The sequence below is a fragment of the Rana temporaria genome, chromosome 8 (genome assembly GCF_905171775.1).
Source record: "Rana temporaria chromosome 8, aRanTem1.1, whole genome shotgun sequence".
Lineage (NCBI taxonomy): Eukaryota > Metazoa > Chordata > Amphibia > Anura > Ranidae > Rana > Rana temporaria.
The window spans coordinates 95,185,548-95,212,705 of NC_053496.1; the positions used below are offsets into that span (position 1 = coordinate 95,185,548).

The window sequence follows — 27,158 nt, forward strand, 5'->3', positions numbered from 1 at the left end:
GACATTCTTATATGCACAATTGTGTCAAATATGGGCCAGCATACTAATCTAGTTAGTAAATGCTGATTCTGGATAATGCCTGAAGACGGCTACCCCCGCCCACTCCTCAAAATCATCAGCAAACAGGACCTGCTCTATCACTCCTACACTGACACTACTTCCGCATCACCAACAAAAAAGAACAATATCACGCACTAGGAAAATGCCTCACATTGATCGATAATTGGATGACAGAGAGCTCCCTCAAACTTAATGGATCCAAAACTAGACTTCTTTCTCCACGCAAACCAAAGACTAACTCTAGGACTACATGGACACCACCCACCATCCTTGGACAAACCATCACCCCAGCACCAAAGTCAAAAGACTTGGAGTCGTCTGACTCAGACATGACTATGGACGCACAAATCGCATCAGTAGTCAGCGGATCTCACTACCTTCTCTGCATGCTGCGTAGACTCATCCCCTTCATTCCGGAAGAGGACACAGCAGTAGTAGTTGGAACAATTATCAATTCCCGACTCGACTATGCAAACTCTCTCTACCTAGGACTACCCAAATACCAGATTTCTCGTCTACAAATCGTCCAGAACACAGCAGCCAGACTGGTAACATGAAAAAAAAAAAAATGGGAATCAATCACCCCGTCCCTGAGGACCCTCCATTGGCTAGCCATAAAAGATCGGGTCACATTCAAGACCCTCACTCACAAATGCACACAAGGAAACGCTCCTCAATACTTATGCGAGAAATAAAAAAAAATACAACCAGAATCGCACACTCCGATCAACCAACCAAAACCTCCTCCACATCCCCAAATCCCGCTACAAATCTAAGAGGGAACGAAGATTCGCAGTCCAAGGACCACAGCTATGGAACGCTCTACCCACGAACAACCGCATGGAAGAAACCCATCGGCCCTTCAGGAAAAAAAAACTTAAGACCCACCTCTTCTGAAGGATCAGGACGACATTGGATGCAAAAAGCGCCTTGCGGCGGTTTAGTTTGCATTTGTAGCACTATACAAGTTACTCACTCACATGGCACTGACAATCTGAGGGAGGAGGAGGTTAAAAGGCATGGTCAGCAGGAGTATTATGAACTCTTTACGATGTAATAAAACACCTTTAACCACCGAAAAAAAGGAGTTTGAAAAATTATTGCGAAAATACTGTGCGAGAAAAAAAAGTTGCAGTGACCGCCATTTTATTCCCTAGGGTGTCTGCTAATATATATATATATATATATATATATATATATTTTTTTTACTTATTTATATTGTTTGGGGGTTCTGATTAATTTTCTAGCAAAAAAATTGGATTTTTACATGAAGGAGAGAAGTGCCAAAATAGGCTCGGTTGTCAAGTGGTTAAGTGTTACTTGCATGCCTTTAAAAGTAGGACTATAGGCAAAAATAGGATTTTTTGTACTCACCGTAAAATCCTTTTCTCTGAAGTCCATGGACGGACACAGCTCCTTAAATCTTGACAAGTGGGTTATGTTCCCTGTTTACAGGAGAGGACTAGGCAGAAACATGTTAAATAGTTAAATACATGTTACATTAACAGAGTTGAACAGCCCCGCCCAGGGGGCGGTCCCTCCAGACATAACCCTCCTCACTGCAGCTTGCAGCCTCAGTTCGTAACAAGCAGTACAAACCTAAAAAGGAGGGGTGGGAGCTGTGTCCGTCCATGGACTTCAGAGAAAAGGATTTTACGGTGAGTACAAAAAATCCTATTTTCTCTTATCGTCCATGGACGGACACAGCTCCTTAAATCTTGACAAGTGGGACGTCCCCAAGCAGTGTCAAAAAACGAGGGGTGGGAAATATATCAGTAAAAACAATTTTAACTTCACCCCAAAACAAGCAGAGCTCCTCAACGGAGGAGGTGCAACTTTAAACAGCCGCCGGCAAAAACTAGCGGCTGAAAAAAACATCATAAGATGCACTCACAGCAACCATGTAAATTCTGGAAAAAGCGTGAACGGACGAGCAAATCGCCGCCTCGCACACCTGTGAGACCGACGCATGATGTCGGGAAAAAAAAAAAACCCAGGAAGCACCAATTGCCCTGGTCGAAAGTGCCGTGACCGGAAAGGGGGGCCCGCCCTTAGGAGCATAGGCCTGTATGACGGCCTGCCCGATCCACCGAGAAATGGTGGTCGACGAGACCGCCAGGCCCTTTTGTGGACCAGACACCGACACAAAAGAGTCAGAAGCTCCGAAATGGAGCCGTAGTAGGCTGGTATACCCGCAAAGCGCGTACCACGCCTAAAGTATGAAAGGCCGAAACCTCCCTCGGAAGAAGGGAAGGTCGCGGGTGCACCATCACCTAATCATTATGGGGGATCAAGCATGGCGGCTTGCAAGACAAGACCGCCAACTCAGAAACCCCTCTAACAGAGGTAAAGGCCACTAAAGGGGCCACCTTCTGAGATAGTGTCAAGAGAAAATCTCTCTGATGTTTCCAAAAGGAAGGTTCCTGAAGAACCGAGAGCACCAGAGTCAAAACTCATGGGGGAAGAGATGGGCCAAGAGGGGAAAGTATATGACAAACCCCTTGCACACAAAAAAAGGGGACCCACCAGGGAACGGGCCGCAAAAAGGCCACTAAAAGAACACAGCCAAGGCTGAAATCTGCCCCCAAACGGTGCTTTAAGCAATTTTTAGATCCAATCCAAGCTTTAAAAACAGCAGGACCCTGGACATTGAAAGTACGCCCGTGGACGTCACTCCATCCCTTCGCACCAAGAGAGGTGCGACGGTAGATCCTCCGGAAGAAGACTACGGTGCCCTGTTGAGATGACCGAGTCAGACAGACCCTGGTCACCTAAAGTCTGGCTTCCAATAACCATGTTAAGCAAGTCAGTGACTGTACAACAGGAGGAAGTATGGGACCTTGAGACAGGAACCTCCTGCCCTGGCAAACGCCAGGGTGCCTCCGCTACCAGGCGCCCGATATCAGCGTACCAAGGACGCCGAGATTAATCTGGAGCGATTAGAATCATCGGGATCTCCTCAGCATCCACTCTGTGGAGCGGCCGAGGAAGCAACTACCATGGAGGAATGGCAAAAAATCACCGATACAGACAACACAGGGCCACCAGCGCGACTGACGCGTCTGTACAAGATCACTAGACCTGGCCACTAACTGACACCCTTGCGGCGGAGACAAGCTGCCAGGAGATCCATGCCATGTGAGGCTCACCTCCTGCAAGGGAGCCGAAACACCCCAAGCACAAAGACCAGTCGCCCTGGTCCAGCATCTGGCGACTCCAGTAGTCTGCCTGCCGGCATACCTGATGGTAGACTGAAGCCACGGCCGTGGCGTTGTCCGGCTGAAACCAGATTGGTCGACCACAAGGAGAAGCATAGCCTGATCGCCTAAAATAGTAGGACAATGAACAGTAGACAGCACCTGGTATTCCCAGGCGGTCTTCCACCAGGCACTAGCCAGGCCCGACCCTGGGTAGCTACCGAGACCAGACACATTCAAGGAGGTGTGGTCATAGGTCCACGCAAGTCCAGCGACTCAGGGCCGACTGGACCCCCCAGTTTTGTGAACCTCCAGGTTCACAACCCGTGAGCTGGCATTCGTCGTAAACACCGACCACTGGAAGGAAGGAACAACTTCCCGGACCGAAGAGTCGGGAATCTCTGTCACCAACTCAGAGAGACTCTGACTAGGTGGCGCACAGGAATCTAATGATTTCAGAGACAAGAGATTTTTACCACCTGGACAGTAGTTCCACTGGAAAACCAGGGTGTGGAACTGGGCATACAGTACCACCTTGAAGGAGGCTACCCACAGACCCTGAACCAGCAGGCGCCCGGAGAGAAGACCGATTGCGTGATGCCAATACCTTCTCCGCAGACTGAAGAGTCTGCAATTTCTCCAGGGGAAGAAGGACCTTTGCCACTGAGGAGTCTGGATCAACACTAGATACTCCTACGCTGAGTCGGAACCTAGCATGCCCATAATTTGAACCCTGGGTCGCACACATGTAGGGCAGGCTTGCTGCCACTGAGCTACACTTTCTGGCCTAAACGTTTAACATCCACCCGAATCTTCGGAGGGTCTGAATGGGAATAACCCATCCACTAGGTCGGAGACAGAAGCTGCTCTCAGAAGAAAGTCGTCAAAGTAGCCAATGAGGCAAAGCCTCGCTGTCCCAACAAAATTCAAATAAGTGCGAGCTCCTAGCTGAAAACCCATGGTGCTGACGCCAGATCAAAAGGGAGGGCCACAGGCTGACAGAGACCCTTCTCTCATCACGAAGCACAGAAAAAAACACTGACATGTGCAAAACGGGACATGCATGTATGCGTCCCTGATGTCAGGACATCCCCCGGATGAAGCGCAGCTACCACCGAACAAATGGATTCCATGCGGAACTACCCGACGTTCACAAAGGTATTTAGGGCCTGAGGCCCATAGAAAACCCCAAAACTCTCGTCCTGCAGGAAAGGTAAAATTACCTTGCAGCTTAGCAAATCCCACACTGCCCAAGGCAGACCGACGTGCCGGGAGGAGAAGACACAAGGACAGAACTTTGTTCTGTGGATAGGAGGAAACCCTATCTAGTACTCCGAAGAGACCACCTCGCAGACCCACTAGTCGGAGAGCAGGGAGGTTTCACTGAATTGTGAACCTGCAAGCCGCCCCTCCCACCTAGAGACAGGGAGGGAAGGCTATATACATTGGCAGGATTTGGGTGCCGGCGTGATCGGCTTATGCACCCAGGGACAGATTAGTCCCCCAGCTGGGCCTTTGACGGCCTGGGAGGGTTGCCCCTAAATAATACACACACATAGTGTGTATGTATATTATGTAGGTGTATGCACACATGTCTTTGGAGGAAACCGGAGTACCCGGAGGAAACCCACACAGACACAGGGAGCGACAATGCAAGCTCCAGGCAGATTGGCGTCAGTGTGCAGATTCGAACCAATGACTCTTTTGCTGCCAAGTAATGGAGTTAAGCACTACACCACCGTGTGCATAAAACCATTCTGAAACAGACGCCCTGGATAACAAGGGCGCAGCATTCAATGAAGCATCACAGACCTATATGAGATGAGGCCCTGGACCAGCTGGTCCGCTAGGCTAATAACCTCAGGAGAGAGTCGGTGCTCCTCCACTGTCTGGTGCAAAATGCTCACTCTGTGAGTTGTATACAGCACTAGGGGTCAGGACTACTCCAAGATGGCCGCCGAGCGTTCAGAACGCGGCCACAGGAAAAAGGCCAGCACAATGTAAGCTGCGCCATAGCGTGGCTACGACAAAATGGGCGCCAATGGGAGTTTTCAATGTAATTGAAAAATCTCCCAAAAAATAGCGCCAGCGACCACTGAGACCCCAGTGTAGTGGCCACAATAGGCCGCAAGCCAGACCCCAGCATGGTAAACATGGAACGGGTCAGTACTTCGGATCTTCTATCAGTCAGATCCATACAAGTAGGGGTTCCCGCCCGGCGGTGAGGGACTACAAAAGCCCTCAGTGGCTTTTCTCATTCCGCATCTCAGAAATTATCAAAGAAGGGCACAGAAGGAAAAACCTACACAGCGGTCTGATGTGTGATCCAAAAAAGACCGAGCCCTCAGCGGAAACCCAGCTGCACTATGCAGCTTAGGAGAGTCCCTTGCAGCAGTAAAAAGCGCACCCATAAATGCCTTATTCTGCCTTTTTTTTTTTTTTTTTTTTTTTTAACTAGGTACCTAGTCCATGGCTCCATAACAGAGCATTCCCCAGGGGATAACGGGGGAAGGGGGCACTCTTTTACCGCCCGCCCGCAGTCCACCCCCACCCTGGCACAAACTGTGTCCAGGACTAACAATAAAAACTCTGTGGGAATCACAGGTGCCAACACCTGCTGCCACCACCAGCATGTGGGGAAGGACCCAGATACTGACTCCAATATTTACATATAGTGTGTATTATAATATGCACACCTGTCCATACAAATAGACAAAAGCTCCTAGAGCCCTATTCAGGGCCTCTCACCCACTTGCTGCGCTGACCAGGGGTAACCAGGGGACTCCCTCAGGAGGAGACTGCACAGCGCTGCCTGTGAGGAAAAGAACCGTGAGGTAACTTTTGCAGGGACCTGTGTTTAAACAGGAAAAGCCTCATAGGACTGTTTTATTTAAGGACAAGTCACAGATACAGCATGAAAAGCAAAACCGTTACAGGTGTCACCAATCAGTCAGCGTCTGCTGAAGTATAATCATAAACATCTGTGCTCATCACAGGGCTTTTTACCTCACAGGAAAGCCCAATACAAAAAAGAAAAAACACAGGCCAGATAACACAGTCCCCTCAGGAAGGCCCCCTCCCCCCTGACAGCGGCAATGTTAGCAATGCAGCAAGGGAAAGGAGCAGGGAAGTAAGGGGAAGGGACCCCCGAACCCCAGGAATGCCCAGCCGTACCAACCCACCGAAGCAGGAGGGACTGTACTTACCCGTCCGAGCGAGGACTCGCTGACGCATTCCTGACAGACCTACAACCGCAATGGAGGTAGCTGTCGGCCCGGTCCACTGTGATTGAGGCAACACCACAGCTCAGTCATATGTGGACCTCGGAGCAAAGCTCACCGGCCACCTCAGGAGTCATGAGGTATGGCGTGGCAGACCAAGCCTCTTTGCAAAGGTGTGCCCACGCTTGCTGGTCGGACTGAGTAGACTACAAGGATCTATAATATCCAGCCTGTCTCTCAGCCAACAGTTGAAAGAAGATTCTTCAAGAAAAAGTAAAGTAAAATAAAATAAAATTTCTCCTCAGGGCGCTGGGCCCAAAGGGAGCCATACGTCCTTCTCCTTTGCTAGGCAGAACGAAACTGAGGCTGCAAGCTGCAGTGAGGAGGGTTATGTCTGGAGGGACCGCCCCCTGGGCGGGGCTGTTCAACTCTGTTAATGTAACATGTATTTAACTATTTAACATGTTTCTGCCTAGTCCTCTCCTGTAAACAGGGAACATAACCCACTTGTCAAGATTTAAGGAGCTGTGTCCGTCCATGGACGATAAGAGAAACTATTTTTAAAGTGTTGGATAGAGTTAGGGAGGGTTGTAACCATGGTCACATTTTGTTTCACAATCTTTGTCCCATTGCGTAGATTTCCCCTCACTTCCCATGTCATAGCCAAACAGGAAGTGAAGGGAAATACCAGAAAATTAGGGGAATTCCTTGAGGATCCCCAGGCCACCTGAACCAGTGTCCCCATTGGAAGCTTCTTTTCTGGGGGCAACACAAAATTTAAGATTTTCTTTTACCTTTACTTTCAATGATAGTATGGACAGCAATAAAAACTGACAGACCTTTTACTGTACTGTATTGTATTTTTTACTAAATTAATATATATATATATATATATATATATATATATATATATATATATATATATATATATATATATATATATATATATATATATATATATATATATATATTACACACACACACACACACACAAAGTATACAGTTACACATGTATGCAATAAAAAAACAATTTTTTTTTTTTTTTTACCTCAGCTGTTGAAAACGGTTTAGTTACTTACAGAAAAGTTTAAAAGTTTGGGGGGGATTTTTTTTTTTTTTTCATCCCGATACAGAAAACAAAAACCACTGTACATCCCTCTTAAGGATATGTTTAATTGCATACTGCCTCTGGGCTTATTGCCAAGCTAACAGTAACCAACAGCACAAAATGAGACAGAAAGGAAGTGGATTTGACCACTATTCATGGTCCTGAAGCATAGATGATGGGTGTGAGGATGTAACAGAGTTACTTACATTAAGCTCCACTTTGGACTCCATAAGGCGTGAATGGTCTACACAATCCACAAGAAACACAATTCCATTGATTGCTGGTAGATAGTTTTTCCAAACACGCCGAGCTGAACACCAGAAAAAAAAAAAAATTGAAAGGATCAACAAGATAACATAACATAACATAAAACATAACATAAGAAGTAAAAAGTGTCTTCCGGTTATAGGTCTGAGGAGCTCATAAATTTTATTTTACATGGCTTTTGGGTATGGGGAAGCATGCGACTTCCTCCCCGGATGCAGTGATTAGGCCTGAATACCCAATCACTAGGCCCAAAACATCAACCCTTTGTAAGCTTCAGTACCACGTGACATTAAACACACCTCTTCGGCACTCCTGGCCCCTCCCTCCTGTTGACTGCCCCCACAGCAAGCAGCTTGCTATGGGGGCATCCAAGCCAAGCTGCAGCTCTGTGTGTCCATCGAGACGCGGAGCTGACGTTCGGCCCTGCCCCCTCTATCTCCTGATTAGCCAACTGACTTTGATTGACAGCTGCGGGAGTCAATAGCACCACTGCTGTGTCTCAGCCAATCACTAGGGAGAATCCCGGATGGATGAGACACTCGTGGACATCACTGGAGTAAGATGGGGCTCAGGTAAGTATTAGGGGAGCTGTTGAACACAGAAGGTTTTTATCTTCATGCATAGAATGCATGAATATATAAAAAAAAAAAAAAAAAAACCTGACTTTACAACCACTTTAAGCAAGTTAAACATGTTGTAATCTGATAAATAAGTAGGAATGAAATGCATACCTTGTTCATGCCCACCAAGGTCAAAGGTTGTAAAGGTCATTCCAGCAATCGTCAACTCTTCTGATGCTAATGAATAAATAATTTACATGTTAGACTGCACAATGAAGACAAAAGGCACATCTATAATAAACATTAAAAAAAATGATTACAAATATGATCAATACAAAAAAATATCATTATAACGCACATTTGGCCTCAAAGTGAAATGTAAACATGTTGCTGAGCAGTGTCAATACACCTAATAATAATGTAACTACTCTGATCCTTTCTGTATCTCGTGTCTTCAAGGTTATAAACATGATCCATCAAAACATCTAAATACAGATTATTTCTAAATGTAGCTACAAGTGGAATATGAGCACTTGCTTGGAGGCACAGTATCACTGTCAAGGCTTTGAATGAAGAGGCAAAGCTTGTGACAGTCACTTTCCAGATTAGCACAAAACATGCAATGATATCAGCAATGCTGTGCCATGGCAGTGTTACACACAAAGGCACACATATTGAATTCCTGCAGAGCCGTATGTTCTACAAAACGCGCGTTTATGTTACTAGGGGCAATGACACCCAACCTACAACTGTATGTGCCCTCATTGACCAATGAGACCCCCTGGTTGAGCCAGAGAATGACTATTGGGTCCAAAATGGGAAATTACAGAGGTCCACTCAGAGATCTGCATCAAAAAAATGTATTTAAAAAAAAAAAACGCTTACAGTCCTGCATATAACCACTTTGTGAGCTCCGGCGCGTTTGCACAGCCAGGAAGTCGGCACTGTGCTGCGCTAATCACAGGCAGCGAGACATTGTCCCGATGCATGGCTGTAGAGATCGGGAAATGTCTCAGTGCCTGCGATTAGCGCAGCACCGAGTTCAGTTTAATCACACAAGGAGCTTTCTTTTGGTGGTATTTAATCACTGCTGGGGTTTTTTTTTTTTTTTTTTTTTTTGTAAAAAAAATTAAGACCAAAAATTTTGAAAAACAAAAGTTTTAGTTTCTGGCAGTAAATTTTGTAAATAGGTAATTTTTTTCCTTCACTCATGTGCACGGATGAGGCTGCCCTGATTAAGTGGCACTAATATGCGGCACTTAGAGGCATCACTAATGGGCACTGTGGGAGGCTTTACTGTAATCAGGGAACTGATGATCAGTGCTCAGATTACCTGCCCTGTTCTCCCCTGCGAGGAGATGCCACTGATCGGCTCTCTTCGCCACACACTGTCAGTGTGAGTCAAGGAGAGACAATTACTGGCACTTCCGCATTTACATGTGACCGGCTGTGATTGGACACAGCCGATAACATGGTTAAAGGAACACTAAAGTCCAATTTTTTTGGTAAAATAACAAACATTTTATACTTACCTCCACTGTGCAGCTTCGCTTTGCACAGGGTGTCCCCGAACCCGGTCTTCTGGGGTCCCTCCGTGGCTGACTCGGCTCCTCCTCGCAAGAGCTTTCTACCGTTATACGAGCTCCCTTGCATGGTGGAAAGCTCTTGCGAGTGCACTCCCGTGATACAGCGGCGGCCATAGCCGCCAACTGTATCACTCGGCCCTGCCCCCCGGCGCGCCGCGTCATTGGATGTGATTGAGAGCAGCGCCAGCCAATGGCTGCGCTGCTATCAATCCGTCCAACCTAGCCAATCAACGGCCAGGCTGGGAACCGAACAGGATGACGGTGACGCGCGCGGGACTTTAGAGTGGTGAGGTAATTAAAACGGGGGATGGGGGGGGGGGGCAGTGCTGGTGGATGTTTTTTCACCTTAATGCATAGGATGCATTAAGGTGAAAACACATTTACCTTTACAACCCCTTTAAAGAGCCACGTCATTAGCGCTATACAGAGATCGGGGTTGCGCCATGTCGGGGCTGCGCACCCCCCTGGGCGTGGCCGCTCTTGGGTGACGTCATATGACGTCCACACAGAACTAGAGGTGCACCACTCCTCCGCCATTTGTCGGTTGGGCGGGTGGCAAGTGGTTGGCATTATAATTGAAAGAAGAAAAAAAACGAATTTTAAAAAGTAATAGAGGGGAAATCTTCCTATAGAGACAATAGTTCTTGTGACCTGGGGGTTCTCTTAATTTGCAACGATTTCCTCTCACTTCCAGTTATGGTACAGGAAGAGAAGGGAACTTTCCGTAATGGGACACAAATGGCAAAAAATAAACTGACAGGAATTATAACTCTCCCTTGCTCTATCCAAAATGAAAAAAAAAAAAAAGAAAAATTATGCCTATAGTTCTACATTTAACAATGCTAATAGGTTTAAAATTATGCATTGATTTTACAAAAAACACACACATTTTACTGTTAAAATATAGTGGATAGATAGTTTTATAAGTTCACTAGAGGCAACACAAAGTAAATTTCAGCATAAGTTGCCAGCATGTATTGCTAACTTACCTCCGGATGCCAACTTTCTGTAAGTGGCTATTTGCATATGACATACCATGCAACATTGCTGCTTTCTGCTATTTTTCTAAATGTAAGAATCACTGTTCCCTACACAAAGCAGCTCTGTATTTGCAGAATCAGATTACCCAAACAAGGGCCTCCAAGGTTTCATTTTCCTAATCCTTAGAACTGTAGATCACATGCTACAAACTGACATTTCTCTGATATTAAGGTTATACCACCCAATACAATGAGCTGGTTCTGAGGTTTAAAAGAAAAAAAATGTCATCACAAAAAGATTTGGAGATTGAATTATGCAAAACGTAGAAGAAAAGTAGAATGAGAAGAAGATACAGGACTGAGACACTTGTTTGCGTAAAATATTAAATATATGGTAGTAAATGTCTGACAATAGATGTCTGAAACAGGATATGTTTCCAAATTGAGCAAAGCCTTATATGGATTGTTAGCGATACTGTGATCTAGCAATTACAACATACAGGGATATACTATACAATGTGTTATTGACAAACACAAGCAAACTCTCACACTACCATGGGTGAACTGTATGGACCGGTGTCTTTTTTCAACCTTACCAACTACAGTATGCAACAACTATGGTATCCAAAATAGTGTAGATCAACTGGTACACCTTCATCCAATATGTTTTGATCCGCAGACAATCCAGTCACATGTACCAAACTGCCAGCCTAACCACGTCCTTGGAAGCAGCGATCCGAGGCGCCTCAGGTAAATAGTCAGTCTTGACAGTATCATGTACTATTGCAACATAAGCTTGTAGTTTGCCTCCTAGAATTAACTGACCCACGTGTGATAGTATGCCATATTTGGGACCATTGATGGGCACTCAGTGGGGTCCCCAGGTAGACCTCCCCATTGAGTGCTGTAAGGCGGGCGGTCAGACATATCTCTGGACAACTAGGATTTATAGATCAGGGACAAAATGCATTTCATCAGAGGGTCAGAGTGACACGCACTGACAAGAAGAGTAAGGCTGGATTCACACTTGTGCGGTGCGAATTTCAGCTCTCTTATCTCTGCAGAGAGATAAGAGAACTGTTCAGCAGATCATCTCCATTTTAGCGGCGAATTTGGAGACCTGGGAGAGGGGAGGGGGAGGGGGGGAAGTGTATTGAGCTGAATGAGACAAATCCTGAAGAGAAATGAACACTTCTGCGAATCAGATGCGTGCCCATAGAAGATAATGGGCCTGAATTCGCACCTGAGCCGCACCGCAATGCACACGTTTTTTCGGCAGTGCGAATGCATCGCACATATGTGAACCAGCCTCATTGAAAACAACGTATTTTATAATGTTATGCGAAATGGATGCGGTTTAAGCCGCAACCAATTTGCATAGGTGTGAATCCGGCCTAAGAGTAAGTAATGAATTTGCGTGTCTCAGGTGAAGTTGAACGAAGTTGCGTATATGGAGATAATGGAACAGTTCCAAGGGAGGGATCTTATGGGAGGGACGCAGAGCATTGTAGGTCAAAACCCCTTTTGGGGTCAAGAGGTCTTGAACGCAGTGGAATCCTGAAGCCACCCACTGTCAGAACCAACCAGTCCCCTCCAGGCCTGGGCCGAAAAAAGGGTTGTGAAACAAGGTAGTCAGCGAGAAGTGTAAGTGTGTGTGTGCGCATCAGCTTCCCACCCAAAGTACTTAAAGGGGTTGTAAAGGTACAATTTTTTTTTCCTAAATAGCTTCCTTTACCTTAGTGCAGTCCTCCTTCACTTACCTCATCCTTCCATTTTGCTTTTAAATTTCCTAATTTCTTCAAAAAAATGCTTACTTCCTGTTCTTCTGTCCAACTACACACAGTAATGCAAGGCTTTCTTCCTGGTGTAGAGTTACAGACAGAAGAACAGGAAGTGAGGATTTCTCAGAAGAAATAATAGGATTTTTTGTACTCACCGTAAAATCCTTTTCTCTGAAGTCCATGGACGGACACAGCTCCTTAAATCTTGACAAGTGGGTTATGTTCCCTGTTTACAGGAGAGGACTAGGCAGAAACATGTTAAATAGTTAAATACATGTTACATTAACAGAGTTGAACAGCCCCGCCCAGGGGGCGGTCCCTCCAGACATAACCCTCCTCACTGCAGCTTGCAGCCTCAGTTCGTAACAAGCAGTACAAACCTAAAAAGGAGGGGTGGGAGCTGTGTCCGTCCATGGACTTCAGAGAAAAGGATTTTACGGTGAGTACAAAAAATCCTATTTTCTCTTATCGTCCATGGACGGACACAGCTCCTTAAATCTTGACAAGTGGGACGTCCCCAAGCAGTGTCAAAAAACGAGGGGTGGGAAATGCATCAGTAAAAACAATTTTAACTTCACCCCAAAACAAGCAGAGCTCCTCAACGGAGGAGGTGCAACTTTAAACAGCCGCCGGCAAAAACTAGCGGCTGAAAAAAACATCATAAGATGCACTCACAGCAACCATGTAAATTCTGGAAAAAGCGTGAACGGACGAGCAAATCGCCGCCTCGCACACCTGTGAGACCGACGCATGATGTCGGGAAAAAAAAAAAAAAAACCCAGGAAGCACCAATTGCCCTGGTCGAAAGTGCCGTGACCGGAAAGGGGGGCCCGCCCTTAGGAGCATAGGCCTGTATGACGGCCTGCCCGATCCACCGAGAAATGGTGGTCGACGAGACCGCCAGGCCCTTTTGTGGACCAGACACCGACACAAAAGAGAGTCAGAAGCTCCGAAATGGAGCCGTAGTAGGCTGGTATACCCGCAAAGCGCGTACCACGCCTAAAGTATGAAAGGCCGAAAACCTCCTTCGGAAGAAGGGAAGGTCGCGGGCGCACCATCACCTAATCCTTATGGGGGATCAAGCATGGCGGCTTGCAAGACAAGACCGCCAACTCAGAAACCCCTCTAACAGAGGTAAAGGCCACTAAAGGGGCCACCTTCTGAGATAGTGTCAAGAGAAAATCTCTCTGATGTTTCCAAAAGGAAGGTTCCTGAAGAACCGAGAGCACCAGAGTCAAAACTCATGGGGGAAGAGATGTGCCAAGAGGGGAAAGTATATGACAAACCCCTTGCACACAAAAAAAGGGGACCCACCAGGGAACGGGCCGCAAAAAGGCCACTAAAAGAACACAGCCAAGGCTGAAATCTGCCCCCAAACGGTGCTTTAAGCAATTTTTAGATCCAATCCAAGCCTTAAAAACAGCAGGACCCTGGACATTGAAAGTACGCCCGTGGACGTCACTCCATCCCTTCGCACCAAGAGAGGTGCGACGGTAGATCCTCCGGAAGAAGACTACGGTGCCCTGTTGAGATGACCGAGTCAGACAGACCCTGGTCACCTAAAGTCTGGCTTCCAATAACCATGTTAAGCAAGTCAGTGACTGTACAACAGGAGGAAGTATGGGACCTTGAGACAGGAACCTCCTGCCCTGGCAATCGCCAGGGTGCCTCCGCTACCAGGCGCCCGATATCAGCGTACCAAGGACGCCGAGATTAATCTGGAGCGATTAGAATCATCGGGATCTCCTCAGCATCCACTCTGTGGAGCGGCCGAGGAAGCAACTACCATGGAGGAATGGCAAAAAATCACCGATACAGACAACACAGGGCCACCAGCGCGACTGACGCGTCTGTACAAGATCACTAGACCTGGCCACTAACTGACACCCTTGCGGCGGAGACAAGCTGCCAGGAGATCCATGCCATGTGAGGCTCACCTCCTGCAAGGGAGCCGAAACACCCCAAGCACAAAGACCAGTCGCCCTGGTCCAGCATCTGGCGACTCCAGTAGTCTGCCTGCCGGCATACCTGATGGTAGACTGAAGCCACGGCCGTGGCATTGTCCGGCTGAAACCAGATTGGTCGACCACAAGGAGAAGCATAGCCTGATCGCCTAAAATAGTAGGACAATGAACAGTAGACAGCACCTGGTATTCCCAGGCGGTCTTCCACCAGGCACTAGCCAGGCCCGACCCTGGGTAGCTACCGAGACCAGACACATTCAAGGAGGTGTGGTCATAGGTCCACGCAAGTCCAGCGACTCAGGGCCGACTGGACCCCCCAGTTTTGTGAACCTCCAGGTTCACAACCCGTGAGCTGGCATTCGTCGTAAACACCGACCACTGGAAGGAAGGAACAACTTCCCGGACCGAAGAGTCGGGAATCTCTGTCACCAACTCAGAGAGACTCTGACTAGGTGGCGCACAGGAATCTAATGATTTCAGAGACAAGAGATTTTTACCACCTGGACAGTAGTTCCACTGGAAAACCAGGGTGTGGAACTGGGCATACAGTACCACCTTGAAGGAGGCTACCCACAGACCCTGAACCAGCAGGCGCCCGGAGAGAAGACCGATTGCGTGATGCCAATACCTTCTCCGCAGACTGAAGAGTCTGCAATTTCTCCAGGGGAAGAAGGACCTTTGCCACTGAGGAGTCTGGATCAACACTAGATACTCCAACGCTGAGTCGGAACCTAGCATGCCCATAATTTGAACCCTGGGTCGCACACATGTAGGGCAGGCTTGCTGCCACTGAGCTACACTTTCTTCCATACAAATAGACAAAAGCTCCTAGAGCCCTATTCAGGGCCTCTCACCCACTTGCTGCGCTGACCAGGGGTAACCAGGGGACTCCCTCAGGAGGAGACTGCACAGCGCTGCCTGTGAGGAAAAGAACCGTGAGGTAACTTTTGCAGGGACCTGTGTTTAAACAGGAAAAGCCTCATAGGGCTGTTTTATTTAAGGATAAGACACAGATACAGCATAAAAAGCAAAACCATTACAGGTGTCACCAATCAGTCAGCGTCTGCTGAAGTATAATCATAAACATCTGTGCTCATCACAGGGCTTTTTACCTCACAGGAAAGCCCAATACAAACAAGAAAAAACACAGGCCAGATAACACAGTCCCCTCAGGAAGGCCCCCTCCCCCTGACAGCGGCAATGTTAGCAATGCAGCAAGGGAAAGGAGCAGGGAAGTAAGGGGAAGGGACCCCCGAACCCCAGGAATGCCCAGCTGTACCAACCCACCGAAGCAGGAGGGACTGTACTTACCCGTCCAAGCGAGGACTCGCTGACGCATTCCTGACAGAACTACAACCGAAATGGAGGTAGCTGTCGGCCCGGTCCACTGTGAGTGAGACAACACCACAGCCCAGTCATATGTGGACCTCGGAGCAAAGCTCACCGGCCACCCCAGGAGTCATGGGGTATGGCGTGGCAGACCAAGCCTCTTTGCAAAGGTGTGCCCACGCTTGCTGGTCGGACTGAGTAGACTACAAGGATCTATAATATCCAGCCTGTCTCTCAGCCAACAGTTGAAAGAAGATTCTTCAAGAAAAAGTAAAGTAAAATAAAATAAAATTTCTCCTCAGGGCGCTGGGCCCAAAGGGAGCCATACGTCCTTCTCCTTTGCTAGGCAGAACGAAACTGAGGCTGCAAGCTGCAGTGAGGAGGGTTATGTCTGGAGGGACCGCCCCCTGGGCGGGGCTGTTCAACTCTGTTAATGTAACATGTATTTAACTATTTAACATGTTTCTGCCTAGTCCTCTCCTGTAAACAGGGAACATAACCCACTTGTCAAGATTTAAGGAGCTGTGTCCGTCCATGGATGATAAGAGAAAAGGACATTTAAAAGCAAAATCGAAGGATGAGGTAAGTGAAGGAGGACTGCACTAAGGTAAAGGAAGCTATTTAGGGAAAAAAAATTGTACCTTTACAACCTCTTTAACAGAGTCCCATATGTTCAGCAAATGTTTTAGTATAGAATTAATAGGTTTTCCCTTTTTCAGTAGGATCCATAAGATTGTGTATGGCAACGGGTGCCGTCACAAACGCCAAAATACTCACCTCTAAAAGGGGTAGTAGCCATCACATGCTAGGTTGCCAATGGAGCATGCTGCTCCACCCAATAATAGTGCTAAATCTGGGGTACAGCTAGGCCCCCCTTGAGATTTTGGTCGAAATAGGACTTTCTTTGAGTTTATTGGTCTGGAGTACAGCTAAATAAACCTGAGGCATAGTCAATGTATAGATCTAAGAATATGTGGGAAAAACTTATTGACAGGGTCCGGAAAAGATAAAAAAATCATCGGAAGAAGCGTAATTTTCAGGGCCAAAATCTTTCCCAGACAGGAGATCTGGTATCTCTTCCAAGACTCCAGGGTCAAAGATGAGTGTGGAAATGAACCAAAGTTAGTGTCATAAAGTGAATCATGAGAGAGACCCACTGATAAGAGCAGTTAATCTAATGTAAGAGATATGTTCAAGGCCTTAGACTTGGAATCATTAACACGCAGGCCTGAAAGGGCAAAGAAATCTTTAAGAAGTTTGACCAGACTGGGGAGGGAGATCACTGGGTTGGTAAGGAACAGAAAGACATTGGAAATGAAAATACATCTCTTATGATGATGCCTCTACCCCCCACACATCGGGGGAAGCTCTGATAGGATAGAGTTCTACTGTATTAAGAAAAGAAAAAAAAAAAAAAAAAAAGGGAACTAATGTATCATGTACATTACCCAATAAAAATGATGATTAAAGAAAAGTGTGTGAGAGAGACATATGTAATGTGATGTGGGGGCGATTCACCACTAAGAGCGTTTGGTGCAAGTCGGCTTCCAAGCTTTATAAATATGCCCCTATACGTGAGCGGTTGATGCAGAAGTGTATGGGGCAATCTGGATACGGTCAGGAGTAAGAACAATGTGTAAAAAAATTAATTTTGCACAGTTTTTTTCCTGTTCATGAACATCAAGCAGCAAAAACATTTTTGTAAATTAAAAAATGTTCGAAAAAAAAAGGCACACTATGCAATACACTTATGTCGCTTACATATGGTTGGAATTTCCGACAACAAATATTCAATGGGAGCTTGTTGTCGCAAATTCTGACCGTGTGTAGGCTCCATCGCACATTTGCTGTTGGAATTTCCGAGAACAAAACTTTGAGAGCTGGTTCTCAAATTTTCCGACAACAAAACTTGTTGTGGTAAATTCTGAGCGTGTACACAATTCGACGCACAAAATTCCACGCATGCTCGGAATCAAGCAGAAGAGCCACACTGACTATTGAACTTCATTTTTTTCAGCTCGTCTAAGGCCCCGTACACACGACCAAACATGTATGCTGAAACTGGTCCGCGGACCAGTTTCAGCATACATGTTCGGTCGTGTGTAGGCGCGAGCGGGCCGAATTCCAGCAAACATTTGCCCGCCGGGCCTTTTCCCAGCAGACAAATATTCCTGGACGTGTTTTAAAACCGTCCGCTGGAATCCTGCCCGCTCGGACATGTATGGTCGTCAGTACAGACCTACCGTACATGTCCGAGCGCCCGCCATCCCTCGCATGCGTCGAATGACTTGGACGCATGCGTGGAAGCCTTTAAATGGCAGGCCCGCCCACGTCGCCGCGTCATCATCACGACGACGCGGACACGCCCCGCGTAATGTTTACGCGCGGACTTCTGTACGATGGTTAGTACAACCATCGTACAGAAGCCCTCTGGCAGGCATGTACGGTGAAAACGGTCCGACGGACCGGTTTCATCGTACATGTTTGCCCGTGTGTACCGGGCCTTAGTGTTGCACGTCACCGCGTTCTTGACGTTTGCAATTTCTGACAACATTTGTGTGACCGTGTGTATGCAAGACAAGTTTGACCCAACATGCGTTGGAAAAAAATTCACAGTTTTGTTGTCGGAATGTCCGATCGTTTGTACACGGCATTAGAGGAATTTGTTGATCATGTTGATATCTGGGTCTCCATGAAACGCATAAAAATTGGATTGGGAGAAATTAGATTTTTTTTGTTCCCCTTTTAACCACATAACGACCAGCGCACGCAGATATACGTCTGCACAATGGCACGAGCAGGCAAATGGGTGTACCTATACGTCCCTTTAAATTTGCCGCCGGGCGGGCGCGCGCCTCATTAGTGCGATTGCGGGTCCTGGGAACTCGATGTTCCCGGGGGGGCCTGCAATCGCAGTCGGCAAAGGAAGAACAGGGTGATGCCTTTGTAAACAAGGCATTCCCCTGTTCTGCCTAGTGACATGTCACTGATCTACTGTTCCCCCGTGATCGGGAGCAGTGATCGCGATGTGTCACTGGTAGCTCCTCCCCCCAACAGTTAGAATCACTCCCTAGGACACACTTAACCCCTTCACTGCCAGTGTCATTTTTACAGTAATCAGTGCATTTTTATAGCACTGATCGCTGTAAAAATGACAATGGTCCCAAAAGTGTGTCAAAATTGTCCGATGTGTCTGCAAAAATGTTGCAGTCACGAATGAAAAAAAAAACGCATATCGCCGCCATTACTAGTAAAAAATAAATAATAATAAATATTTTTTACCAAAAATATGTAGAATACATATTTGTTTAAACAGAGAAAAAATTTGCTTTAAAAGAATTGGGGATATTTATTATAGCAAAAAGTACAAAATAGTTGTTTTTTTTTCAAAATTGTCGCTCTATATTTGTTTATAGCGCAAAAAATATAAACCGGGATGATCAAATACCACCAAAAGAAAGCTCTATTTGTGGGGGAAGGACGTCAATTTTGTTTGGGAGCCACATCGCACGACCGTGCAATTGTCAGTTAAAGCGACACAGTGCCGAAATCGCATAAAGTGGCCTGGTCTTTGGCCAGCCAAATGGTCCGGGGCTTAAATGTTTAAGTAGAATAAAAAAGGTTGAAAATATTTGAGAATAGGACTCAAAAAGCTATGAACGTTATAGGGAGCAAAACTAAAAGTGTTTGAAAAAAAAAAAAAAAAAAATTGGGAAAAGACTTTGGACCTGATTTAACCTCTTAATGATGTGATGCATATAAGCAGAAACAAGAAAAGTGGGCTTTAAATTCCTGCAGCCACAAATGTCCACAGCAATCAGAACTGTGTGCCCAGAGCATGCTCATTGCACGCTCCCAGCAACACTGACAGCTTTGTCCAACAGTAGGATGGGCTCCAACTACAGTGGTCACGTGATTGGGAAGCCGCTTAGTCTTCCCGCATTAAAACCCATTTAAAAGGGCTGTGATTGTAACTGCTTGCCAACTAGCTGCCACAGTTGTACTGCGGCAGGTTGGCTTGACTGTGCAAATCGCCGTAGGTGTATATCTGGCTGCCCGCAGACTTGATTTCCGCCGGCTGCCCGCAGACTCAATGTCCGCCGGTTGCCCGCAGACTCAATGTCAAGGGACGTCACACAGATCCTGTCTTTTTGCTATGCAGGAAGATGGACATGTGTTTTGCCACAGGCAGCCCATCCTCAATACAGTTAGTAAACACATTTAACGCCTTGATCGCCCCTGATGTTACCCCTTGCCCTGCCAGTGCCATTAGTACAAGGTCAGTGCATTTTTAGCACTGATCACTGTAATGTCACTGGTTCCCTAAAAAAAAAGTGTCAAAAATGTCAGTCAGGTGTCTGACCTGCCCGCCGCAATGTTGCAGTCCCGCTTTTTTTGTGTTTGTCTTATAGCAGAAAATAAAAAATATTATTTTCTTTTCAAAGTTGTTGGTCTTTTTTTGTTTATAGCGCAAAAAATAAAAATAAATCACGGAGGTGACCAAATACCACCAAAAGAAAACTCCAATTGTGAAAAAACATCAATTTTTGTTTGGGTACCAAGTTGCACGCCCACGCAATTGTCAGGTAAAGCGATGTAGTGCCGTATCGAAGGATATAAAACGACTCGGTAGCGTGATCTTTGCAACTATACAAGTTTGAGGGATAAGGCTGGTTATGCTCAGGGAGGTGGGGGCAATATGGCTTTGTTTGAGGGTTTTCTTTACGCTTTAAGCAACACAAACATCAGGATTTCCATACAATTTTTTTATTTTATTTTTTAACAATAATAGGGATTATACTAATATGTCTTGCTAATATGCACTCATCGTCATACAAGTCAATGTAACTATAAAAGAAGAAGACATACTTGGATGTAGTGTGGGGACATGCTGTCCAAGCCGGTCATCTTTCAGCATGTGAAGCAGTGTTGTTTTGCCAGCATTGTCCAAACCTAAAAACACTAGTTTCCCCGACTTTTTGTATAACCCTAGAAAACAAAAAATTATGGATCAGGAAGATCTGTTACCCATATCTGTTGTATCTGTTTAATTGTGCAAAATAATTATTTACCTAAAAACTGCATCATATTGCTGAGGCCACTATAAAGCCACTCCATTATGAAAGCCATTTCTGTATCTTTGTCCTGAAAAAGAACAAATAAAACACAATTAATTGGTGGTAACATGTAAGCATATAATGTATCAAACGCTTTACTGTTCTATAAATCAAAAGATAATTTAACAAGTTTGCCTGAAAAAGAAATCATCTGTTGACTACTAGCAAAGATTTGGTGCTTCCTCACTGCCGTCAATGGGAATCCCAAACAAGCAGGGGTATCACGCCCAATTCTAGTTGAAGCAGTTTGCTAGAATAATATCATTTTACACTCATCCTTTTCCCATGACCCTCTGCCAATAATGAAATTCAGAGGCTTTTGAGGTCTCACATTAGTCTGCATTTTATTATAGGAGGCATGGTACTATTTTTCAAGGTTTTTTTTAAATGAAAGTAACCAGCTTGAACTTCATAAGGTTATAGCATCCCGTAGTGATTTTGGGGGTCAAGGGATAAAAACAGCACACGACAGTGGAAACCAACACTGAAAGGCAGGACTCCCGCGAGAGTCAGAAGCCGGAAGTGGTGCAAATACCAGTTTTATACAGGTATCTGCACCCCCCTCCCCCCTGAAAGGTGCCAAATGTGACACCGGTGGGGGGGAGGGATCCAAAAAGCGGAGGTTCACTTTTTGTGTGAACCTCTGCTTTAAGGCCATGCCAGGTTTACGTTAACAAAAAACACAGTAAGTTAAATAAATCTTTTAAAGAATATTGTAATCTTATTATATACTACAGAATTTGTATAACTGAATGCACAGATTTGTTGTGTTTTTATACAAGTACGAAAATGTGAGCTAAGCTGTCGACTCAATGTGTGCGATCATGTTCCTTGGATAAACCCCATAATTAATTTACACAGCTAAGCCAGATTTCCTATGTGCTTTGCTAGTTATTGAATAAAACAAAAATTGTTCTCGCAATAAGAGCAGAATTAGGAGATAGGCCAAATCCCATAGGGAGAGCATATCTGTAATTAAAATATTACCAAGGGAATGAGCTGTATCTGTAATCAAGGAGGCAGTGTTAGGCTTTCTTGTTGGCAGTATAATAGACTACTGGCAAGGTCTGTTCAGAAAGAAAAAGGACTAAAAAAATCTCCCTAGATTGTGAAATCAGCAGAAAACTTGCTATAAGACACTTATGTTTAGGTGTTGGGTCCTTGGTTCTGAATATTCTCACAAAATTACTGGTAGTGTAAAAATAGTTTTATCCTGTCTTGCATTATCTAAAACACAAGAAATTCCAAAGTAAAAAAAAGGTATCCGGCAATCTCTACATGGTCCCAAACTGCCAGCCGATTTGATATGGCGGCGGCGACAACAACCACCCCCTTCTTGCCCAGGACAATTTTCAGCGCTGCCACTCTTTGAATGACAATTCAGAGTCATGCTACACTCTACTCAAATGAATTTTTATCATTCCCCCCCCCCCCCCCACACAAATAAAGCTTTATTTTAGTGGTATTTAATCACTGCTGTTTTTTTTTTTTTTTAGCAAAAAATGAATGAAAATTTTGAAAAAAAAAATTAAAACAGTTTTATAGTTTGTTTATAAAATTGAGCAAATGGGTAATTTTTCTCCTTCATTGATGTGCGCTGATGAGGCAGCACTGATATGCACTTGCAGATGGCACAGATGAGGCAGCAATGGTTCTCCCTGTTCGGGACCGATGTCCCATTGACAAAAGCCGGTGATCTGCTTTTTTCCCGCCTCCTCAGGGGAGGAGAAAAGAAGCAGATTACCAATCTTCTGTTTACATCACATGATCGGCTGACAGCTGATCACATGGCAATAGTGGTGCAACGGATTGTCACCGATCTGTGATTCGAACGTGTCACCCTGTTCGGATCGGCACACGACGCAATCCGCAGCCTCGGCCATAGGAAAGTCCCCGACTTCGGCCTAGCTCCGAAGCGGCGGCCATCTTGGTACACCCGGCAGCTGACTCGTCAGGAAGTGACGTTTCGTCACCACCACCCCACACTCCTGCACAGTAATGATAGTGAGAAGGGGCAAGCGGACATCTTGTTACACCCAACAGAGGTTTAGATTTCACAGTTCTTTTCAACACAAAACGGAGCTTATAGGTCTAAATACAGTATTTGGAAATCCAACGGACTGTTTACATGTTAAATTTTAAAAGCAACAGGAAACCTTACATGCTTGCTAATGTGACAGAACACAGTGTTCTTTCACATTAGCAACCATGTAAGGTCAGCAGGTTGTAAACAGTCCGTCAGATTTACATATACTGTATTTAAGCACATAAGCTCTGTTTTGTGTTGAAAATAACCGTGAAATCTAAAACTGTAACAAGATTTGTATTGTCTATTTTTTTTTTTTTGCGGATCCAAAAATGATCCGATCCGTGACTCTGATCCGAGGAACGATCCGATCCGTGAGTTTTTTGATCCATTGCACCCCTACATGGCAAGGAGCCGGGATTGGCCCCTTACTCCGATTTGTGATCAGCCAAGTTTTATTGACTCGCTAATCGCAGAGCGTGCCACGCAGGGAGTACGCAGGCAGCTCATGCATGGGAGGACATCCTTTGATGCCCTCCCAGCAATTAAGGCCCACACTGTAGCAGTCTTTCGGCTATAGCGCTGGCGGGAAGTGGTTAATGTACAGAATACATTAAGATGAAAAACCTTCTACCTTTACAACCACTCTAACCTGAGTGGAATCCTATGGGGCATAGAGAATGGAAGCAATTTATTTTTAAATTAAACTGGGCTTTGATCACACTGGATGTATTTTCATGCCTTTTCTAAGTCTGGCAGAATAAAATCTTATCTGTAGCACATCTGAATTTTTTTTCTATGTTTTGGCTCTGCAAGAATGCTGCGAGTACAGAAAAATACCTGCAAGTGCTGGCAGGATCAACAGGTATTTTTATGTATTTGCAGCTTTTCTAAAGAAACACCACACAGGAAAATGTGCATGTACTACAGATCCGTAATTTTTTATATTTTGTCTAGACTTGTATGCCAGAAAAAATCAAATAGAGTCTTAAAAATACAACTAAAATGCCCCGAATATGTGGAAGACCCACTATTTAGATGTATGCAACATAATCTATTAATAATGCTTGCTACTGTATATACACACCCACTGGCCACCCTATTAGGTACACCTGTTCAATCACTTGGTAACACAAATTGCTAAATCAGCCAACCACATGGCAGCAACTCATTGCATTAAGGCTGCATTCACACCTCGGCGTACAAAATCGCGGCGTTTTGTCCCGTGAAATGCGGCAACAAATAGCGTCGTTTTGTACCGCGATTTCCGGAGACAAAACGCAGCGATTGTGAATGCAGCCTTCACCCCCTCTATGGAGATGGTTCACATCTCCTATGCCGAACGCCGCCAGAAAAAAAGGTCCGGGACTTTTTTTCAGGCGGCAGGCGTACGGCGTTCGGCGTGGAGATGTGAACCATCTCCATAGAGGTGCATGTTAAATCATCCCTCTGGCGTCTCGGGGCTGCAGCGGCGTTGCACTACAGGCGTATATACGCCTAGGTGTGAACGGGGTGTTAGGCATCTAGACGAATTGCTGAAGTTCAAACTGTGCATCTGAATGAGGAAGAAAATTAAGTGGCATAGTGGTTGGTGCCAAACAGGCTGGTCTGAGTATTTCAGAACCCGCTAATCTACTGGGATATTTACACACAACCATCTCTAAGGTTTACAGAGAATGGTGCGAAAAAGAAAAAATATCTGGCGAGCAGCAGTTGAGCTGCCGAAAATGCCTGGTTGATGTCATAGATCAGAGGAGAATGGCTAGACTGGTTTGAGATGATAGAAAGGCAATAGTAAATGAAATAACCACTCACTACAACCAAGGTATGCAGGACACTATCTCTGAACGCACAACACATTGAACCTTGAAGCAGATGGCCTACAGCAGCAAAAGACCCTTCCCCCGGGTGCCACGCCTGTCAGCTAAGAACAGAAAAACGAAGGCTACAAGATGTAGAGGCTCACCAAAATTGGACAACAGAAGACTAGAAAAACGTTGCCTATTCTAATGAGTCTCGATTTCAGCTGCGGCATTCAGATGGTAGGGTCAGAATTTGGCATAAACAACATGGAAGCATGGATCCATCCGGCCTTGTATCAACGGTTTAGGTTGGTGGTGGTGATGCAATAACGTGGGGGAAATTTTCTTGGCACACTTTGGACCATTTAAGTATTGCTGTCCATCCCTTTTAGGACTACAGTGTACCCATCTTCTGATGGCTACTTCCAGGATAATGTCACAAAGCTCAAATCATCTCACCACTGGTTTCCTAAACATGACAATGAGGTCACTGTACTTCAATGGCCCCCACAATCACTAGATATCAATCCATCGACATGTCACTTTCACCATGTCGGTAACAACCCATACATACAAGAAACCAAAGCAAATACGTTCAGAAATTACATAGTCCAACCATAAAAATAAATAAAACCATACAATCCCATATACCCAATCCTATACCCACAGTTGATCAAGAGGAAGGCAAATATATATATATATATATATATATATATCAGCAAAGCATGCTCCAATTTGCTACAGCAGGGGAAAAAAATCCTTCCTGATCCCCTGAGAGGCATTTGGATTTTTCCTGGATCAACTTTACCTATAAATGTCAGTACACAATTCTATTACCATATTTTCCGGCGTATAAGACGACTTTCTGGATGCAAAAAAATGCATCCAAAGTCGGGGGTCGTCCTATACGCCGGGGACGGTCTCCGTGCTGCGAGCGTCAATGATTTAAAAGACGCTCCTTCTCCTCAGAGTGTTCTGTGATAGGCGGAACACAAATCTTCCCAGCAGCGCCTCTGTTCTGTGTTCCTCCTATCACAGATGCTTTCTCATCCTCGGCCGAGATGAGAAGAGGTCCGTGATAGGCGGAACACAGAACAGAGGCGCTGCTGGGAAGATTTGTGTTCCGCCTAACACAGGACAGTCTGAGGAGAAGGAGCGTCTTTTAAATCATTGACGCTCGCAGCACGGAGACCGTCACCGCACCGCCTGCTATTCAAGAAAAAAAGTGAGTAAATGCACCGTTTGCAGTGATGGCACAGAGAGGGGGCAATTAATGGCACAGAGAGGGGGCAAGTGATGTAATGGCACAGTGAGGAATGTAATGTAATGGCACAGTGAGATTTGAAAAAGCCCGTTTCTGTCAGCGGTTCTGGCTCCCCCTCAGCTTCCAGAAAGACTAGTAAGAAGGGGGTAGTCTTATACAGTGAGTATATCCCAAAACCAACATTTTTCCTGGAAAAGTAGGGGGTCATCTTATACGCCCAGTCGTCTTATACGCCGAAAAATACGGTATGTACATTTAGGAAAGAATCCAGGCCTTTCGCTAAATTGGCCAGAGCTAACCCTGGAGGGAGTCTATTCCACATTTTCACAGCTCTAATGCCACGTACACACACAATAGGAAATTCCGACAACAAAACCGTGGATTTTTTTCCAACTGAATTTTGGCTCAAACTTGTCTTGCATACACACGGTCACACAAATGTTGTCGGAAATTCTGAACGTCAAGAACGCGGTCACGTACAACACTACGACGAGCCAAGAAAATTGAAGTTCAATGATTCCGAGCATGCGTATAATTTTTTGTGTTTTGTAATTGCATACAGACGATCGGAATTTCCGACAAGAACTTTTGCTGTCGGGAAAAATTGAGAACCAGCTCTCAAATTTTTCTTGTCATAAATTCCAACAGCAAATGTCCAATGGAGCCTACACATGGTCAGAATTTCCAACAAAAAGCTCACGTCGAATATTTGTTGTCGGAATTTCCGATCGTGTGTACGCGCCATTACTGTGAAGAAACCTTTTATGTCAAGAGCACCCATGATTTGTCATAATTGTGATGATTATGGCGTACAGCTCATGAAAAAAAAAAAATCCACAATCTCAGAAAATTTGAATATTGTGAAAAGGTGCAATATTCTAGGCTCAAAGTGTCCC

The 27,158-nt window shown here is 45.5% G+C and overlaps 1 protein-coding gene across 1 annotated transcript in view; it reads right to left on the minus strand.

Annotated features, from left to right (window-relative positions):
* Positions 1-27,158, minus strand: part of SAR1A (secretion associated Ras related GTPase 1A) — a 48,822-nt gene that overhangs the window by 7,763 nt on the left and 13,901 nt on the right. Inside the window, exons 2-5 of the mRNA XM_040362320.1 lie at positions 21,126-21,198; positions 20,923-21,042; positions 8,585-8,650; positions 7,793-7,896 (exon numbers count right to left, since the gene is read on the minus strand). Coding sequence (XP_040218254.1) covers positions 7,793-7,896; positions 8,585-8,650; positions 20,923-21,042; positions 21,126-21,183 — 348 coding nt within the window. The 5' untranslated portion in view covers positions 21,184-21,198. The remainder of the gene's footprint in view (positions 1-7,792; positions 7,897-8,584; positions 8,651-20,922; positions 21,043-21,125; positions 21,199-27,158) is intronic.